Source organism: Anastrepha ludens, chromosome 2 (assembly GCF_028408465.1).
Source record: "Anastrepha ludens isolate Willacy chromosome 2, idAnaLude1.1, whole genome shotgun sequence".
NCBI classification, from domain to species: Eukaryota; Metazoa; Arthropoda; class Insecta; order Diptera; family Tephritidae; genus Anastrepha; species Anastrepha ludens.
This window is the reverse complement of record NC_071498.1, coordinates 158669185-158688519: the sequence shown is the minus strand read 5'-3', so window position 1 is coordinate 158688519 and position 19335 is coordinate 158669185. Positions and strand designations below refer to the sequence as shown.

General features: G+C 35.7%; 2 protein-coding genes across 3 annotated transcripts; one reads left to right on the top strand and one right to left on the bottom strand.

The window, feature by feature from the left end:
• Positions 1-19: 19 nt before the first annotated feature.
• On the bottom strand, positions 20-5034 carry LOC128860220 (multiple coagulation factor deficiency protein 2 homolog). Of its 2 annotated transcripts, none has more exons than XM_054097567.1 (4): positions 4707-5034; positions 4555-4642; positions 743-881; positions 20-678 (listed from the first exon to the last, which is right to left on the bottom strand). In XM_054097567.1, the coding sequence occupies exons 1-4, from the start codon at positions 4862-4864 to the stop codon at positions 575-577; spliced, it is 489 nt and encodes a 162-aa protein (XP_053953542.1). In that variant the 5' UTR covers positions 4865-5034; the 3' UTR covers positions 20-574. The 2 variants fall into 2 exon arrangements, with proteins under 2 accessions (XP_053953542.1, XP_053953553.1); XM_054097578.1 differs by having other exon boundaries at positions 586-694.
• Positions 5035-9867: 4833 nt separating this feature from the next.
• Positions 9868-10616, top strand: LOC128860210 (piercer of microtubule wall 1 protein). The gene is made up of 2 exons (XM_054097538.1): positions 9868-10170; positions 10242-10616. Exons 1-2 carry the CDS (start codon positions 10032-10034, stop codon positions 10445-10447), a joined length of 345 nt encoding a protein of 114 aa, XP_053953513.1. The 5' UTR covers positions 9868-10031; the 3' UTR covers positions 10448-10616.
• Positions 10617-19335: the final 8719 nt, after the last annotated feature.

Here is a 19335-nt window from a genome sequence, read left to right as displayed (position 1 = left end):
TACACAATTTAATTTAAAAATTATTTTATTATTGTATTGTAGTTCGATAGTTAATTAGTAAAAGAGCAATTATTTGTATTTATCAATCTCACTATTTGTATTAATTATGCTAGCGTTTTAAAAAAAAATGTATCGCTTGGTAGTTATGTATTTACAGTCTTAATAAGTTGCTTTGCGTCGTCATTACAATAAAGGTAATCAAATTCACACATACATCTGCACATGCACCTAAAAAACGCCTCGCTGATACGTACATACATACATACATACATACATACAATAATTTATGCAAAAGGTGTTCGAAAAAAGTTATGTATAATTTTAGTTTACTCATACATGCTTATTAGCGTGCACGTATGTATGTATGCATGTATGTATTTGTTGTTTATTGTGAGTTTTTTTGTTTGTTCTTTCTTTTGGCAAAACACTTGAGGGTTAATTTTCTTTAAATGTTGAGCTAATTTTCCTAACTTTAATCTATATTTATCTGCCACGACTATCTAATACTCCTATTTTGCTATTCACCCCTTCTCCTCTTCTTCTCGCGTCTTCTGTGTCTTGTGTGCGCTTAGCTCTATTGTCCCTCTGGTGCACCTGTGACCGCCTTCACGTACTCCGCATAGTGCAGAAAGCCATCCTTATTAGCATCCGCAATTTGCAGGAACTCATCAATAACCTCTGGAATATGTAAAACCTGCTCGAATGTTAAAATTTTAAAATTTATTTTCTGCACTTTATTTACCAATGATATGATTCAGTTCTTCACTGGCGTTGTGTAGAAAATTATCGCGATCGACCTTTTTGAAATGCTCGTCCTGATGTATGGCCGCTTGCAGCATCTCGAGCCCATCCAGTGCATTGTTATTGTCGCTGTCATGGATCTAAAAGTGGAATAAAAATACTGTAGGTAGTTAATATATATTTTTTAATGGATTCGAACAGCGAACTAAGAAGCGAGTTAACTGGAATGATCAAAAATATTTTTCTTTAAAACCTCTGCAAGAAAATTTGAAGATGACTTTCGCTTTCATCGGGATAACGGCCCTAAGCACAAGTTATTAATATAACAAAAATGGTTAATATATAAATTTATCCACGTTGTTGAAACTCATTCATACAATTTGAAGGTCATCGAAAATTGGTGGTCCGTTTTGAGGACAAATACACGAAAGTATGATATTCGTAACAAACCTGATCTGAAAAATGCGATACTTGAAGAGTAGAACCAAATTAGTCAAGAATACACAAAAAATTCAAAAAAAAATTGCTAGCGCTCCGCTAAAATAGTACCTATTTTGCACTTATTCTTAACTTTTTTTTTCAAAACATATTAAAAAAAAGTTTTTCCAGATATTTTTAATAAGAAAAAAATCTGAGAATGTGTTTTTTTGGTTAAGATGACATAAAATGTATTGTATTCCAAAATTTTGTAACCAAAAAAAACTTTTCCCCAAACAAATTATGCCAAACTTTTTTAGGAAGTATATTTTAGCATAAAAGAATTAAAAACAAACTTCTTAATTTTTTCAAAAAATTTTAACAAAAAAACTTAAAAAAAAAAATGAGGAGGGATGCTTTTTTTTAAATGACAAAAACCTGTTTATTCAAACATTTCTAACAAAAAAAAAACGAAAAAAATTTGAGAACAATTTTTTTTTAATTAACTAATTTTATTTTTTCAATCAAATTTTCCAAAAATTTTTAACAAAAAACAATAAGAAAAAATCGGAGGAGGGGTGTTTTTTTAAATGACAAAAACGAGTTTTCCAAAATTGCTAACGCAGCTAACGAAAAAAAATTCCCCCCAAGCGAATTGTGCCAAAGTTTTTTGAAGTGAAACTTCTAAGGCGTCGATGGACGAGCGAAAATGGAGAGTAAAGGCCATGCAACGTTTTGGGCATTTTCGTTCCGCGAGAGAGAAAAAAGATATAACATACAGCACTAACGCCATATTACTATAGTATCTAATTGATGCTGTTGTACGCGAGTCCCATATAATAATGCTATCAGAAATGTGGTTGCGTGATGACGAAGATGTCAGCATACCCAACTTCAACTGCGTTATCAAATTTAAACGGCCGAATGCTCGAGCACGAGGAGTGGCAATATACCATAATCAATATGATACTGTAAATATTGTAACGCCAAACATAGAAATGACTGCCATGCAATCTCAATTATATTCATCAACAGTTGGCGATATTTGTATTGCAAAGTGACAAACACCAAATGGACAAGTCATTATTCTAGCGGCTTTTTACATATCACCGAACCAAAAAATAGACGACACATTTGGTCTACATATAATTAATAAAATAAATGAATCAACTACTAAATCCGGAATTAAAATATATGCAATTTTTTCTCGTAATATCGTTAATGTAAAATCAAAGACATATAAAGGGGGATTTTTTAAGAGCTATAGGAAAAATTTCCAAAAAAACACACGTAAAATTCAGAAAAATCCATGAAATGTTGATTCAAATCGATAGTACAGTCCATATAATTTAATGCTTGAAGATTATTTCATGCAAATGTTGACCGCGACTGCGCTTCAAATGGTCCATCCGCTTAGTCCAATTTCGGCATACTCTTACACTACTTTTCGGCCGGTATCTCACATATAAATGCTTTAATGGTGTTTTCCCATGCGTTAATTGAAGCAGGCTTGTTTAATTGACAGGTCCCGAACGGGAAATAAAATGTTCACCGAACTCGCCTCTCAACAAGTCCATTGTTACGCGTGCTCTGGGGCATGTGGCGCCGTCTTGCTGAACACACACACACCACATGTCATGCAAGTAAAGCTCTTGCATTTTGGGCAAAAAAAAAATGGATATCATTTCACGGTAGCGCTCACCATTCACAGTTACATTACGATTCGCAGTATCGTTGAAGAAGTACTGTCCAATGATACCTCCAGCCCATAAACCGCACCAAACTGTGACCTTTTCTGGATACATTGGTAGACCTTGCAATTCTTCTGACTGATCTTCACTCCAAAATCGACAATTCTGCTTCTTTACGTACCCATTGACCCCAAAATGAGCCTCGTCGTTGAACACAATTTTTCGGCTTTAAACTTTCTTAACAGAACACGCATTTTTATAATAAAATTCAATGATTTAAAAGCGTTGTTCGTTTGTACGACCATTCATGGTTAAATTATAGACCAAACTGCAGATGTTTCATAGTGAAACAAAACACGAAACGTGCGTCAGCTGTTTAAACCAACTGTTTAAAAAGATAATAGCTAAAAAATCACATTTTATATCATATTTTAGTTATCATAAACCAATCGTAACAATAGTACATATTGAAGCATCTAACGATAACAATGCAAATAGTAATTAAATAGAATATTTCATATATTAAATAAGTACTATTATATTTTCAAAAAATGTTGTAAAATTTTGTGAGTGACGACGTAAATATAAAATAGACAGACTTTTTTTTTGTAAATTTTGTCTATTTGTATTCTCTGCAAATGTTGTGAATTTGTGAATTAATTTAGATATATATTCTTTCTCTCTCTCTCTCTCTCTCTCACGGGTCTCTCCCTCTTTCTTTGTCTGCCTTGAAAGTTTCACTTCTGTTATGTGTACTAAACTACACGCTCTTTTTTTAATTTAGGAAGTATATTTCAGCCTAAAACCCTTTAGAACAAATCGCTCAATTTTTCCAAAAAATAATTTTAGAAGCAGTTAAGTTACAAAAAAGGCTTTCCAAAAATGTTTCCTACAAAAAATGTGCCAGAAAGTTTGTTAATTTTTTGAGAAGTATATTTTTACCCTAAAAAAGTTAAACAAAACACTACTAAATTCTTCCAAAAAGGCTTTTATGAAGTACCCTATAAAAATTAAACTTTAGACAAAAATAAGAAACTAGCCGAGAAGGAATATTTGTTTTTAAATCGCAAAAAAATAAGAAAAAATCCTGAGGAGTTGTGTGTTTTTTAAATGGCAAAAAAGTGTTTTCCAAAAATTTTTATCACAAGAAAAATTGCGCTAAAACAATTTTTTTAAAAGTATATTTTGCTCTAAAAAAATTTTAAAAAAAAATTCAGTTTTACCAAAACATTTTTATACACATTTCCCGACAGAAAAAGAAGTATGTTTTCCCCAAAGAAAATTAAAATAAAAACTCTAAATTTTTCCAAATAAATTTTACAACAAATTTTTAAGAAAGTACGGATATTTACTCTATAAAATAAAAAATAAACCGCTTCGAACCAAAGATTCGCATTACAACACTTCTTAGCAAAATGTTCCACATTGTAAAACTCAAAAAAGTATTCAGTTTTTGTATAAATCATTTCAGTTAAATTCCTATTGTAGTCAAGCCAACAAATGAACAAATTTTCTAAAAAATTCACTACAATTTCCAAAATCCTTGCATCCCTCCACATGGAATCGGTCCTATGTTATTTACTGAGATAAGGGAGAGAGTACGACTGTTTTCTCTCGAAAGCCTGATTTTCGACAAAATCAATTTTTACTATTAATCATAGCTATGATGTAAAGAAGCATTTCATCACCTGCTCCAAATACCCACCTTAAAATAGTAAAAATTCTTTTCCTCATCGGACATGTCCTCCAAATTCACATTTATGCCCATATCCTTGAGGTCGTCATCAATTCGACTGCAAGTAAAGTAGGTGGCTGGTAGAATAGTGAAATGCGTATTTTCTTTAGCTAAGAACTCACTGCTCTTCGTGCGTCAAATGCTGGTCCACTTTAGGTGTTTTCGATTGTTCACTGCGTGGATGATGGGGACCACGTTTTATAGCCAAACAAGGATCCATCGTCTGACTAAATGTGGCAATGCATATTATGAAATTTACAAAATTCAACATTTTACACATTTTTAAACAAACTACGAGCGCTTCTGTTAACTTTCGTTGAAAATATGTTTCACTCTTTCAAAAGCAAAATTAGCTACCGATAAGAGTTAGTGCTTGTACTTTTATTTTCACTGCGGTTTGATATGAAAGCGAAAATCTGCAGGTGTGTTTTTCGCTGTCGCTAAAATCAATAAAACATTCACAGCGCAAAGCAAGGTAGTGCGCATGTCACGCAAACGCTTTTGACAGTTCATAAGCAGTAGAAACACACACACACACACACACTCCATGAGGTGGGTGTTGACAGCCACAGTACGACAGCTGTTGCACCGTTATAAAGGTGACAGCTGTGCTAACGCGCAGCAGGGCGGTTGCTTTTCACCCTTTTTAATGCGCTAAAATCGCTTAAGTGCGCGTTTGCCTACAAGCTTTTCGCACTTATCCAATTTTTCGAACTTTAACTATTTTGTTGCGGCAAAAGACATTTTTGGAAAACCCCTTTTTTACTGTTTTTTTTTGTTTTGGAAAAAAGTTTTCGAGAAATTTGGAAGTTTTTTTAAATTTTTTTGTAGTAAAATATACTTCCTTAAAATTTTAGGAAAAAGCTTTTTATGTAATTTGAAAAAAACACATAAATTTTTCTTATTTTTTTCTTAACAATTTTTGTAAAACGCTTTTTTGTCCTTAAAAAACAAGCCCTTCGGTTTTTCTTCTTTTTTTATTTTTGGAAAAATTCAGATGTTTTTTTTATTTAAAAAAAATTTTTGCCACAATTTTTTTGGAAAATATTTTTTTTTGTGTTAAAAATTTTTGGAAAACCTATTTTTGGATTTATTCTTTGTTTTCGTAAACATTTTTGGAAAAATTTAGAAATTTTTTTTTTGGAAAACACTTTTTATATTATTTAGAAAACAACACCCCTCCTCAGTTTTTTTAATTTTTTTTTGTTGTTAAAGGTTAGGTTAGGTTATGCTGGTAGTCGGTCCGTATGACCAACTCACTTAGACCTCACAGGTCCGCACTGATACCACGACACGGGAACCTTATTTATTTACTTTCATGAAACCATTTTGAGGCTCTTATGAAGAGCAGGATTGGTCCAATCCCCGCGCCAGATAGTTCTGTAAGAGAATTGAAAAAGTGTTTACCTAGACAACCTGCTCTGATTTTAGCTAAGGCTCGACAATTGCAAAGGAAGTGCTCTACGGTTTCTTCCTCCTCCTCATCTCTACAGCTTCTACAATATTAATGGGAGAATACTCCTAGTCTCAAGGAATGCCTTCCAAATAGCCTGTGGCCGGTGACACAAGCCACGACCTTCGATATATCTTCTCTTGAGAGGCTTAGCAATTCCTTTGTCCTTTTCTTGTTTGTTTGCGGGCATAGTAGCTCGGCTGTTACGCAAGTATCTTCTTCTTCCCAAGACCTATAGGCCTCTTGGGTAATGTTGTTTTTTATTATTAATTTACTCGTCGCCAAAGGTATTCCAATGGAACTTTTATCACGGAACAGCCTTTTCTGACTAGCTCATCAGCTCTACAGTTTACCTCAATATCTCTGTGTCCCGGAACCCAAATAAGGCTGACCTTGAATACGACGCTAATATCATTTAGGGCTGTTCAGCATTCCTGTGCAAGCTTTGATCTTAGTATAGTCGCATTCATTGATTTAATGGCCGCCTGGCTATCCGAGAATATATTTATAGTCATTTTTGTTACGGCATGCATATTTAGGTATGTAGCCACTTCTTTTATGGCTAGAACCTCTTCCTAATAGACGCTGCAGTAGTCTGGTAGTCGAACGGATAGTTCCAGTCCTAATTCTTTCTAAAATACTACATAGCCAACTTTATCGTCTAGCTTGGAACCATCTGTATAAAAATTTAATTCCCCCCTTCTCCATGGCCTTGGTGTCTGCCACTCCCTTCTTGACGGTATACTTGTCTTGAAGAACTTGTCGAAGGTAAGTCTAGGAGTAGAATAGTCTATTTCTTGTTTGTGACTGTTCAGAGTGTGCAAAATACAGGCGTGGCCAAAACGGCGTTCTTTCCATAGCGCCATACTTTTGAGTCTAAGCGCCGAGGCGGCGGCCACGTTTTTCCCTACGAGATCTAGCGCTTTGTTTTGTAAAACTCTTTTGATGCTTTCCATTTCAATTCAACCGGGCTATTCGGGTCATGTTCTTCGATTTCGATGTAACTGAAATATGTTGCTCTCTGGTCAAAATAATGAGACACGTATTTTTTTGTTCGCCCGAAAAAAGTTTTTTTCAAGAGTTATCGGCAATTTTGTTTTTCGGCTCAAAATCGATTTTTTTTATATAAGAAAACAAAATTTTGAAATGCTCATAACTTAGTCAAAAATAAACCGATTTTAATAATTCGGGGTTCAAAATGATCGTAATTACTTACACTAGCGATTTCATGTAGAAACAATTGCAAAAAGTAGTTCAAATTTTTTTATTTAGCAAAAAAGCAAAAAAAATTGAAATTTTTTCGAAATTCAATATTTCATAAAGTGTATTTTTTTTTTCTTTTTATAACTTTTTCCAAATCAAGAGGACACCTCAAACTTCAATTAAGCTGAATGTCCAGTAGCTAAAATGAGTTGTTTTTGAGTAATGAATTTTTGAGTAAAAAATCTGTTTCGCACTTTTTGTTTTTTGCAAAATAAAAAATTTTCAACTACTTTTTTGCAACTTTTCCTACATGAAATCGCTCGTGTAAGTAATAACGATCATTTTGAAACTAAAATTATTAAAATCGGTTCATTTTTGACTAAGTTATGAGCATTAAAAAACAAAAAATTCTTATATTATTAAAAAAAAATCGATTTTGACCGAAAAACAAAATTGCCGATAAAGCTTGAAAATTTTTTTTTCGGGCGAACAAAAAAATACGTGTCTCATTATTTCGGCCTGAGAACAACATATTTGAGTAACATCGAAATCGAAGAACATGTCCCGAATAGCCCTTTTGAATTGAAAAGGAAAAAATCTATATAAGAAAAATTTTTTTAATTACTCATAACTTAGTCAAAAATAAGCCGATTTGAATGATTCTGAGTTCAAAATAATCGTAATTACTTACACGAGCGACTTCATGCAGAAGCGAAATGCAAAAAAGAAGTTGAAAAGGTTTTATTTTGCAAAAAACAAAAAGTGCGAAACAGATTTTTTACTCAAAAATTCATTACTCAAAAACAACTCATTTTAGCTACTAGGCATTCAGCTCAATTAAAGTTTGAGATGTCCTCTTGATTTGGAAAAAGTTATAAAAAAAAAAAATACACTTTTTGAAATATTGAATTTCGAAATAATTTAATTTTTTTTTCTTTTTTGCTAAATAAAAAAATTTCAACTACTTTTTTGCAATTGTTTCTACATGAAATCGCTAGTGTAAGTAATTACGATCATTTTGAACCCAGAATTATTAAAATCGGTTCATTTTTGACTAAGTTATGGGCATTTAAAAAATTTTTTTTCTTATATAATTAAAAAAAATCGATTTTGAGCCCAAAAACAAAATTGCCGATAACTCTTGAAAAAATTTTTTTTCGGGCGAACAAAAAAATACGTGTCTCATTATTTTGACCAGAGAGCAACATATTTCAGTTACATCGAAATCGAAGAACATGACCCGAATAGCCCGGTTGAATTGAAATGGAAAGCATCTTTTTTCTTATCTCAGGTTTCTTTCTAATTTTTTTGGTAACAATGTTTGGAAAACCCTTTTTTTGTCATTTAAAAAAAACCACTTCTCAGTTTCTTTCTTTTTTTGTTTTTGGTAAAATTGTTTTGGAAAAATTTAGAAGTTTTTCTTTTAATTTTTTTAGTGTAAAATATACTTCTTAAAAAAATGTTTGGCACACTTTTTTTGGGACAATTTTTTTTGTGTTAAAAATTTTTGCATAAAACTTTTCTTGTAATTTAAAAAGACACACCTCCTTAGGTATTATTTTCATTATTTTGGTAACGTGTTCTGGAAAATCTTTATTTGTCATTAAAAAGAAAAAAACACCCGTTCTCAGTTTTTTTCTTTTTTTTTTTTTGATAAAAATGTTTTGGAAAAATTTAAAAGTTCTTCTTTTAATTTTTTAGTGTAAAATATACTTCTTAAAAACATTTTTGGCACAATTTTTTTGGAAAAAATTTTTTTGTGTTAAAAATTTTTGAAAAACACTTTTTTGTTTTTTTCTTATTTTTTGTTTTATGTAAAAAATGTTTCCTAGCCCGCAACAGGACGGCTGTTTTTTACCTTCTCAGTGTTTTTCTTATTTTTCTTTTTGATAAAAATTTTTTGGAAAAATTGACACTTCTTAAAAATATTTTTTGCACAATTTTTTGGAAAAATTTTTGCGTTAAAAATTTTTGGAAACCCCTTTTTTTGCTTTTTTATTATTGTTTTGGTAAAATTGAGAAGTTGTTTTTCAATTTTTTAGGGTAAGATATAGTTTTTAAAAAACTGTATGACACAATTTTTTTGAAAAAAAAATTTTTTTTGTTAAAAATTTTTGGAAAACACGTTTTTGTTTTTTTTCTTATTGTTTTTTTTCTTTTTGTAGAAAATGTGTGCGAGCGCGCAGCAGGGCGGCTGCTTTTTACCTTCTCAGTTGTTTTTCTTATTTTGTTTTTGATAAAAATTCGGTAAACATTTTTGGCACAATTTTTTTTGGGAAAAATTGTTTATATTAAAAATTTTTGGACACCCTTTTTTCTTATTTTTTTGGAAAATTTAAGAAGATTTTAAAATTTTTCAAGGTAAAATAGAGTTCTTAAAAAAATGTGTGGCACAATTTTTTTTGTGTTAAAAATTTTTGGAAAACACTTTTTTGTTTTTTTCTTTTTGTAAAAAATGTTTGCTAGCGTGCAGCAGGGCGGCTTCTTGTTACCTTTATTAATGCGCTAAAATCGCTTAAGTGCGTGTTTGCCCCCAAGCTTTTCATACTTTTCGAACTTCAACTATTTCGTTGCTGCAGCAACAGATGCCTGTTTTGTCAATCATTTTTAATTCGAAAGTTCTCAATAGAAGAGCAAGAAGACACAAATTCCGAATTTCAACAAATATTTTTTATATTTTTTTTTAAACGCGAAAATAAATCGCCCTTGCTAATAAATAATTTTGCATTTAATTTTTCCTGAATCATAATTTTTTGCATCGCATCCAAAGTAATCCAAGATAACAGCAAAAATGTGTGAGCATTATTGTGACGATTTGGAAACATTCAATCCCGAAATCGAGTACCAGAAGTTTCTGAAACGCAAGCCCATCGTGCAAACGGCCAAACTGTATGAGCAGCTACACACGCGCGAGAAGATCAAATGCCCTTGTAAGCGACACTTCGCGTGAATAAAGCGGAAGCCAAAAGATGTAATCACTTCGTTTTTCTTTTTCTCTTAGACAACTTCAAGGGCTATGGCGTGGAGACAGACCAGAACACCATGTATCGCACTTGCAACTCCGAGTATGGTTACTACGCACCTAATGCCTACACAATACCCGTGCGCTACTTTCCGCTGTCCCAGAAATTCTCCAATGAACTTCATCGGTGCGGCATGTACCGCAACTTCTCACTCAACACTCTAATGGATCGCGCCTATTTCTAAGCATTTATGCTGCTGGTGTCTTCCACGGTATATACCTACATAAATTTCAAAAGTTATCCGTATTTTGCCGATTCGGTGTACTGTGGGTAGATCTATGGCGCGAGACATGTTCAAAAGCTTAGTAAAACCAAATTAAATTAAAAATGCTTAATAAATTGAATCACTAAGAGTAAAATAGAATTGTTGTTTTCCAAAAAAAAGTTTAAGCAGATGCGGCGCAGAGTCGTCCATATACAATTTTTTTATATTTTTTACAATCCCACAAAATGATAAAAAGTTCTCAAAAAATTCAAAATTCAAATTTATTCCTCAAACGTGATCTTATCACCTCAAAGTGCACCCCATCAACTACCCCGCCAACGTTTGATGCGGGTTAGTTTAGGTATATCTGGCTGATCTGAATAGATCTCACATAAACCACAAGGCTCCGTACTGTTACCAGTGTTGTTGGAGTCGTATTAACTTTTTTTTCGGGAAAACTAGCAAACACAGCACTCAGACAACATTAAGTCCATTGTACTGCTCTTGGATTCCCTTTTTAATTTTTTTATTTTCTTTAAATCTACCTGACATCCGAAGAAATCCGAGTAGATCTTGTGGTGCAAAGGAGCCACGTTGGTTACTTATTAACACATACCAAAGACCTAACCGTGATTCCAGCGAAGGCCGAGCAGACGCATAGAAAGTGGTCCGCCGTCTCATTCTCCTCTCCACATGCTGGGCAGAGTGCCCTGTCTGAAATGCCGACCTTTCCGCCTCTCTTGTGGGTTGAAGCAACTCGTTTGCTAACCCTAACTTTGATGACTATAGAAGAGAATAGCAGAATGAGCTCCAGGTCAAAGGAGTTGGACTCAGAGCCCATCCTAGCTAAAGAGGCAGAGGTCTCGTTACACACCCGGGACCAATGATAGCATCAGAATAGTGTGTCTACCGACATAGTTCGGTCTGGATTTATAGGACTCAACTGTTCTTGAAGTGGTTGGAGAGCTGTCTAAGGCCATGAGCGTAACGTTCTTCTCACTGTAGACACCTGCAGATCTGCCTCTCCACCTGTTTTCCACAACAAAGTTCATTGCTTCTCCAACAGCATACACCTCGGCTTGGTGTAGTTTTGTCCAGCTGGATTCCACGTAGACACCAGAGCCGGAACCATGGTCGATCCTGAAGCCATGAAAATGTGTCATTTTCAGAGACAGTATCTCTTTTCAAGTGCGACTCTTTATGGAATGGAGTCAAGGGGCATGGAGAGAATCGTTGGAACGAAGTCCAGGCCTTCTATGTTTCCAATACCGGGCAGGGGCCGTACCAATTCTCATTGTGTCATTGTGTTTCAGCCAGCAGATGGCCTTGAAGGCCTCCAAGCTTACTTCTTCTGGTAAAGAGGGCAATACCAGTATTTGTAGGGTTTACCGATAGCCCATTAGCACAGCACCAAGTGTCAATCAAAGTGTCATATCCAGAGTTTTCTGTAATTTCCTACGGATATTCATGAGCAAAGACACGACATCCGCATATGCTTGTGCCTAGACCCCGCGTCATTTAAGATGGTGAGTAGAGGATCGAGGATCGTGTAAGCATAGTATGTGATATATGGCTTGGTGAGTTTTAATAAACAGTTTTTATCAGCGATAGCCTTCAGAGAGGAAAAGTATACCAATTCCAGGCAGTTGTAAGGAATTCTACTTAGAGCAGGACAGTGCCAAAGTGAGTGCTAATGTACCTCTTTCTTCTTCGCATAAGTCAGACGCGTCCATTCTGGACAATTCACATTTTTTTTTGTGCTATGGAGTGAGACAATGTGCCGTCAGTACTCCACCAATATTCTACATTCCTTACTTAGTTTAGGTTAGGTTAAATGGCTACCAGTAAGCAGAACACAGGTTCTTAAGGGACCTCCAATCCTCTCATATTGCGATGAAGCCGTCTCGAGAGTTTCCTGTCTGGCCAGCTCTTCAGCCCAGCAGTTTCCCTTTATGCCGCTGGGACCGGGAACCCAAATGAGCCTAATATCGAAGTATTCCGATGCAATCGAGAGGGAAGTCAGGCATTCCCCGACTAATTTCGAACGCGCGAGCAGCAAGCCACATTCCTTACTTCGAAGTGATCGAATAAAGTTGATTGTTTTCGTGTTGCAAGTTCGTAGAATTATTTTGGCAATCCTGTGTAAGGTGGAGGGTTCCCATATAGACTGTGCTTTCAGCGTTAGTTCCTTTTCTTCTTTAAAGTGTTCAACCCTGGGTGAGTAATTACAAATCTAAGCGTTCATATATGTCACAATACAACTTTTTAAAGGCTGCCTGCCGGTAAAATATCCTTGATTTACTGGAAGAACATACCTAAGCGTGTCAGCGTATATATATGTTCCTAGATGAAACATAAGGCCTCAATAAACAAGTTATTATAATTTAGTTTGCTGAGAGCTAGATTTTTAATTTGACTCCAAGAACGGCCTGCTCTCTCCGCCTCTGCTGCCACTTGTCGCCTCCATGTTGGTTGGTCTACCTCATCTACGGCCTCTTTGGGGATTCCAATCTAGCGCTGTGCTTGCTATGTCCTCCCATGGTTTTCGCAATGTGTGCCCGATCCATTTGTACTTGCGACGCATAATTTCTATGTGGACTGATGTTTGCGCGGAAGCCGCCCAAAGATCATCGTTGCTTATAACATCAGGCCAGAATATTCGCTTTATCTTTCGCAGGCAATGGTTTAGGAAGGATTGCAGTGATTGTGATATGCTTGCTGCTAAATTCCATGTTTCACATCCATACGCAACTACCGATTTCACGCTGGCATCAAATATTTTCAGTTTTGTGTGCCCGGCGGTGTGGGTTGATCTCCATACCTTGTCTAGCATGCCAAATGCAACGCGTCCCTCCGATATTCGGTTGTTTATCCGCGGTTTTTTTAAATTATACTCCCACGGTAGCAAAATTCGTCTACATCTTCAAGCGGCGTGTCGGCAATTTGAAGGGCTTGCGTTTTGGTGTTGTTAATCCGCATTACTTTGGTCTTTGCTATGTTAATTCTGAGACCTGTTTGTGCTCTTGCCTGGCATACAGCTGGTAGTTTAGCCGATGCATCTGAGTATTTGTGCGATAGTAAACAAATGTCGTCCGCATAGTCTAGGTTTTCAAGCCGGCCGCATAAACCCCTGTTGACCGCACACGCTTGTCTCATTGCTAGGTCCAGAATTATTTTGAACAAGAGTGGAGATAATACACATTCTTGCCAAACACCGGGTTGAACTTCGATACCACTTAGAGCAGTTTTCTATTTCACGCGGCATAAAGTGCCCGAGTAAAATTCCTTTATGAAGATCACAATTTTCTCAGGCACTCCTTTGTATTCAAGAGCTTTCCAGATTGGTTCATGATTGAGAGTATGGAATGCTTTCTCGAAGTCGATGAAGCAGAGGTAAAGAGGCGAACGCCACTCAACCGACTGCTCCACGATCACTCTCAAGAAGTTTACATGATCGACGCAAAAGTAGTGGCGACGAAAGCCTGCTCGTTCTTTGCGTAGTCTCTGATTCAAAGAGTTGGACAGCCTTTTGTGAATTACGTGAGCTATTACTTTGTTCAACATGCTTAGCAACGTAATTCCTGAAATAGGTTGCCCTTCTTCGGGAGAAGGGTGATAACCCCCTCTCAGGAGGTATAACCTCAGCGTTATAAGCTCTCGCTAATCTGTGTATATTGAAATGAAAATTCAAAGCACATTTCATTTTTCTTGCCCTTTTTTCTTTTAACAATTTGAGCAGTCAGAAGTGAATACCTCTATTCAAGGCACCTCAAACTTGGCACGAAGTGCTGTTGGCTTTTTGTTCGATAATTTATTTTTCAAGCAACATTTCAAAGTCACTACACAAAACGAAAACTTCAAACGTAAGTCAAAAAAAAACTATCTTTAAAAAGTAGCAACAAAAAGACACGTTGTTTGATAAAAATTCAAATTTCTTAGAAATTCCGCTACTTAATCAAGCAACAACTAAAATAGCAACCGAGTTACCACGCCTGCACAAAGTCTAACACAACAGCCCTCGAAAAGTGCAAAAAAACATGAGGTACGGTTTAATGCAATGGCTAACACTTTGATAAGCCACAAGCAAGGCAAATTTTTTCCCACCACTTAGCCAAGCTTTTCCTTTTTACTTCGACTTTCTTACATTTTGTCATGCGCAGCGAGGTGAAGCAACTGCTAAACTCTCTTTTGTGGGACATTTACGGCAAACAACAGCGGGAAGAGCGTTCGCTGCGTTTTAGCAAGTATAGCGACAAATTTAGCAAAGACGATCCAGATATGGCAGATTTAAGTTCGTTGAAATTTGCTAGCAGTGCTAAAGACTTGGAACATTTGGGCATCTGCAGGCTAACCGATATTTCTGCGATTCTAAAGATGGAGATTAGTTTGATGGGTTACTTCTTGGAGCGGGTGCTGATATCGCGCGAACGCAATCGAAGGCAGCAAGAAGCTTTGTGTGCATTTGTGGATGCGCTGCTGTTTGTGAAATTTCGTAAGTTTCAATAAGTTTTCAATTAATGCGACTTAATACGACTTAATATTTATGATTAGTGCGGGTATGCGTTCTAAAAAAATTACCATTTAAAGGTTATTTATCTTGACTATTCTTATTAGTTATTTCGCGTAAAGTAAAATCTATATTTTCGTTGTTTAAATAATATTTTTTGTTCGGTAATTCAGTTCACAAGATTGTCAACATGCAAAAAATCAAAATGTGGAGAAAAGTGGTATAAAATTTTCAAACTGCTGCTTATGGCCCCTTAACTAAAAGTAGAGACATATTTTCATATTAATAAGAATTTTTGCACAGCATAAAAGGTGTCACCTTTGAATTTTTATCGAAATACTCACAACTCTTTTCTTACACGGTATTTTTTTACACGATTTTGAAATAACGCGGCTCGCCGCTAAGAATTAATACATATTTTTACGCGAATATTTTGTTCTATCACGAATCCCTAAATATTTTTTTTAGCTCTAATTTTTGCAGTGTCTTATATAAACTTATCTATATAGCAACAAAATACAATTGGGGGATTGCCGTAAGCCCCGGTATACATATGTAAGTAAACAAACCGTCGGTCGGTTTATGCCCATAGATGTGTTAGTGACTTGGTCTATTTCATGGTTTGTTTGAAATTGAAAAATTAAAATTTGAAAAGGTCGAGCCAAGGAGAACCTGGGAAATTTGGTGGCTCCTAAAACACTCAAAAAGCCCATTGTATTTAAAGCTCTGGAAAGAGGGTAGATTGTCAAGGAGGGAAGGAGAAGAGTATCAGAGAAAGAGATAGGAAAGAATAGAGACAGAGATAGAGATAGAGACAGAGACAGGAAAGAATAGACAGAGACAGAGACAGAGATAGAGATAGAGATAGAGATAGAGACAGAGACAGAGACAGAGGTAGTTAGTCATCTGAGAATTTTCCAGATTCTTTGGCAAATCTGTAAATATCTTCCAGTTTTAGAGAACGAATATTACTCATTCTCACGACATCGGAACCCAAAACCCGTAGCCTTGCTCTAGCATAAGCAGGACACTCACAGAGAAAGTGCTCAGTGCAATCCACCTCCTCGAAACACAACAGGCACATTGGGTCCTCAAAGATTTCAAAGATTTCAATGGTGGTCTTATGCTGACCCCATGGGTTGTGTCACTGAAACCTCCAATCTGTTTCCCGCTCCATCTCCTCTCGATTATCCATTCTGCTACTTTCAGGATGGCAAAAACTTCTGTTTGGAAAACAGTTGCCATTTCCACCAAAGCATGGTTATACTTATTAATATCGTTTAAATACCATCCGAGTCCATACCCTATTTCATTCTTGGACCCATCGGTAAGGAAAATATCCGTCAAACCTCCCTGCATGCATTCTGGATTGCTCCATTGTTCACGCAGTGGAAATCTGACATCAAATTTCCTTCCAAATGAAACCGTGGGCATCAGGTCGTCTTTAGGTGCCAAAAACAGTGGATACTGCTCAGATAGCACCTTGAAGATTTCTCTGTGACCTGTTTACTTTACGGGGAAGATTTTTATTATCGTTTTTTTCTTTATCTAGTTGTACTTCAGCTTGCACACAGCATTTCGTTAGTCAGTATTGTGTTAAAGTGTTCAGTTCGTAGAACGTAATAAATAATTTCAATAAAGCTCTGTAAGTTAATGTTCAAATTAATTTTTTTTTTTTAATTAGGTGCTGAAATTTTTATTTTGATTTATATTGTTGATAACTTTTTACTACTAAAAAAGGTAATATTGTGTTAACTTTTCGGCTTAGAAAAGTTCTATGAGCAATATTATTTTGCATAGTTTTTACAGTACCCTTATCAATAAAATATCAATCGACAACAAAATATTCCGAAGAGACAAGCATTGTCGTTAGGAACCAAAATAAAAATCTTAGACTGTCTGAAGAGAGGCGAAGGTTCCACATCTGTTGGCAAAGCATTTGGTTCAAGCGAAGCAACTGTAAGAACAATTTGAAAAAATGAGAATTCCATTCGACAATAAATAATTTCTGGATCGGAACTTAGTTCTAAAACATCTTCTTAGTATAGTCGAAATCCTATCTTGGATAAAACGGAAAAACACACGGGGTTTTGGGTGGAAGATTTGCAAACAAAAAATACCTATTGATGAAGAAATTATAATAGAGAAAGTACTTAAAATACATAACCAACTTCAGAAATTCGAACCATCAACCAGTCTTCAGGCAACGAAGAAACTAGTATTTAATCCAAGTGAGGTATGGCTGACATGTTTTCTAAAAAGACACGTATTTCACAATGTAAAAACAAAAAGGAGAAGTAGCATCAGCAGACTAAAATGCTGCAAAAAGCTTTCCGGATAAACTAGGAAAAATAATTAAATAGGGAGGGATTGTTCTGAAAGAAAATGTCTAAAAGAACGTGCATAGCAAAATCTGAAAAATCAGTTGGTGGTTTTAAAGCGGCCAAAGATCGGGTGACGTTTTTGTTTTGCAGTAACACATCTGGTGCTAAAATGTTAAAGCCTCTCTTAATCACCAAATGCCTTAAGCCACAAGCTTTAAGAGGTAAGAACATTAAACACCTTCCAGTTCATTTGATGACGAATAAAAAAACATTGGATGACGGCTGATCTGTTTGCAATAAATTGGTTCAACAACTGCTTTGTCCCTGAAGTCCAGGAATATATGGAACAAAAAGGTTTGGAATTCAAATTTTTTTTGCTCGTTGATACTGCGCCACCCAGAGCTGTATCATTCAAATATTCAATTGCTGTTTTTGCCGCCTAACACCACCTCGCTGATTCAGCCACTCGATCAGGTTATTATGACAGCATTTAAAATGTATGATACTACATCAAGCAAACGTTTAAATATATTTTAGATTCAGTATATTAGAAGAAAGAAATTTGAATGTTATGGAAGCATGGAGAATGTTTACGATTATGGATTGTATTACACATGCTACTTTTGACATCAATCGACCTTAAATGTTTGTGGGAAAAAAATTTCCCAGCATGCATCAAAAGTGGAAGTTTCGTAGTACAAAAACCAGCCGCGTGTTCTCAGAAATTATAAATCTATCGGATGCAATTGGTGGCGAAGGTTTCAACAACATGCGAACAGCTGACATCGACGAATTAATGCGAGAAAGCCATTTGGATGAGGACGATTTGATCGAATTTATGATAATAAAGAAGCCGATAATGATGAAAAGTTCAAGTTGCCGCATGTATTTTTTCACACGATTTTTTTTGTACGCTTTTCTAAGGAACGTATCTACCGTGTAAAAAAAGAGTTGGGTGTACATTGTTTTAATTTTTTATTTTTATCGTGTGAAAAATTCCGTCAGTTTGAACTTAAAGCCTAGAAAATGGTGTATGGCTCTGTCGGCTAATAAAGCTTCTTTCAAAAGTGACGTCTAGCTGTCAGTAGTGAATGTTTCCCAGGTCTTTGCTTTAGATCATCTTTCACATTTGTCAAGTAGACAAATGTGGAATTTTAACCATGGATATTTACAACGCATTAAAATTACTGAAACTTATAAAGAAAATGGCCGATCTTTAAGAACAAAGCATTGCGAAATTCGTGACTTTTTTCATAGAAATAATCATCCTAATGAGTCGACTATTCAAAGGTTGGTAAACAAATTTGAAGAAACTGATTTTGCAGCTTTACTATAACAGCTGGCGGTGTGTTGAAACGGATGTCAGGAACAGTCTGGACTCGCCCTGGCTTACCACGTTCCGTTTCCACTCTTCCCTCAAGGGTAGCAGGGTCGTGAACATTATAATGGCAATGTGCCAACGTGCCCTCCAGGATTTTACCGTGGCCATTGTCTGTGGTTGGGCACTTACTTAGAGGCTTAGCCTTATTGCTGCACTGCACGCAATGTACTTTGCCTGCAGGTCTACCGGAAGGAAGTTTAATATCGCATATATAGTAGTGCTCTCGATGGTGTGGTTAGCATTGCAGCGGTTATAAGAACAGATGCAAGTCTTTGGGCCCTGTCAACTCTTTTAATCTTCAGGTCCTTCTTAATGCCATTCCACCGTATTGCAATACCGTAGTAGAGAATTGGTCTAATTACTGCTGTGCGCAACAAGTGTATCATTTTTACCCAATGAGCCATTCTCAGGAGTATAACGGCGTCGTAGCTTTGCGTATTCTATCTGCGACTGTGAGCCCCCAATTTAGCTTCCTATCCAATACGAGTCCTAGATATTTAGCGCTTTCTGCTTCCTTAAGGGGTTTTCTCCTTAAACATATTTGTTGAAAAGCAGGGATTTTATGTTTTCTGCTGAACAGTATCAGTTCCGTCTTTTCTGGATTTACTTCTAGTCCTCGACTTTTGCACCAAAGTGATAGTCTATTGAGAGCTCT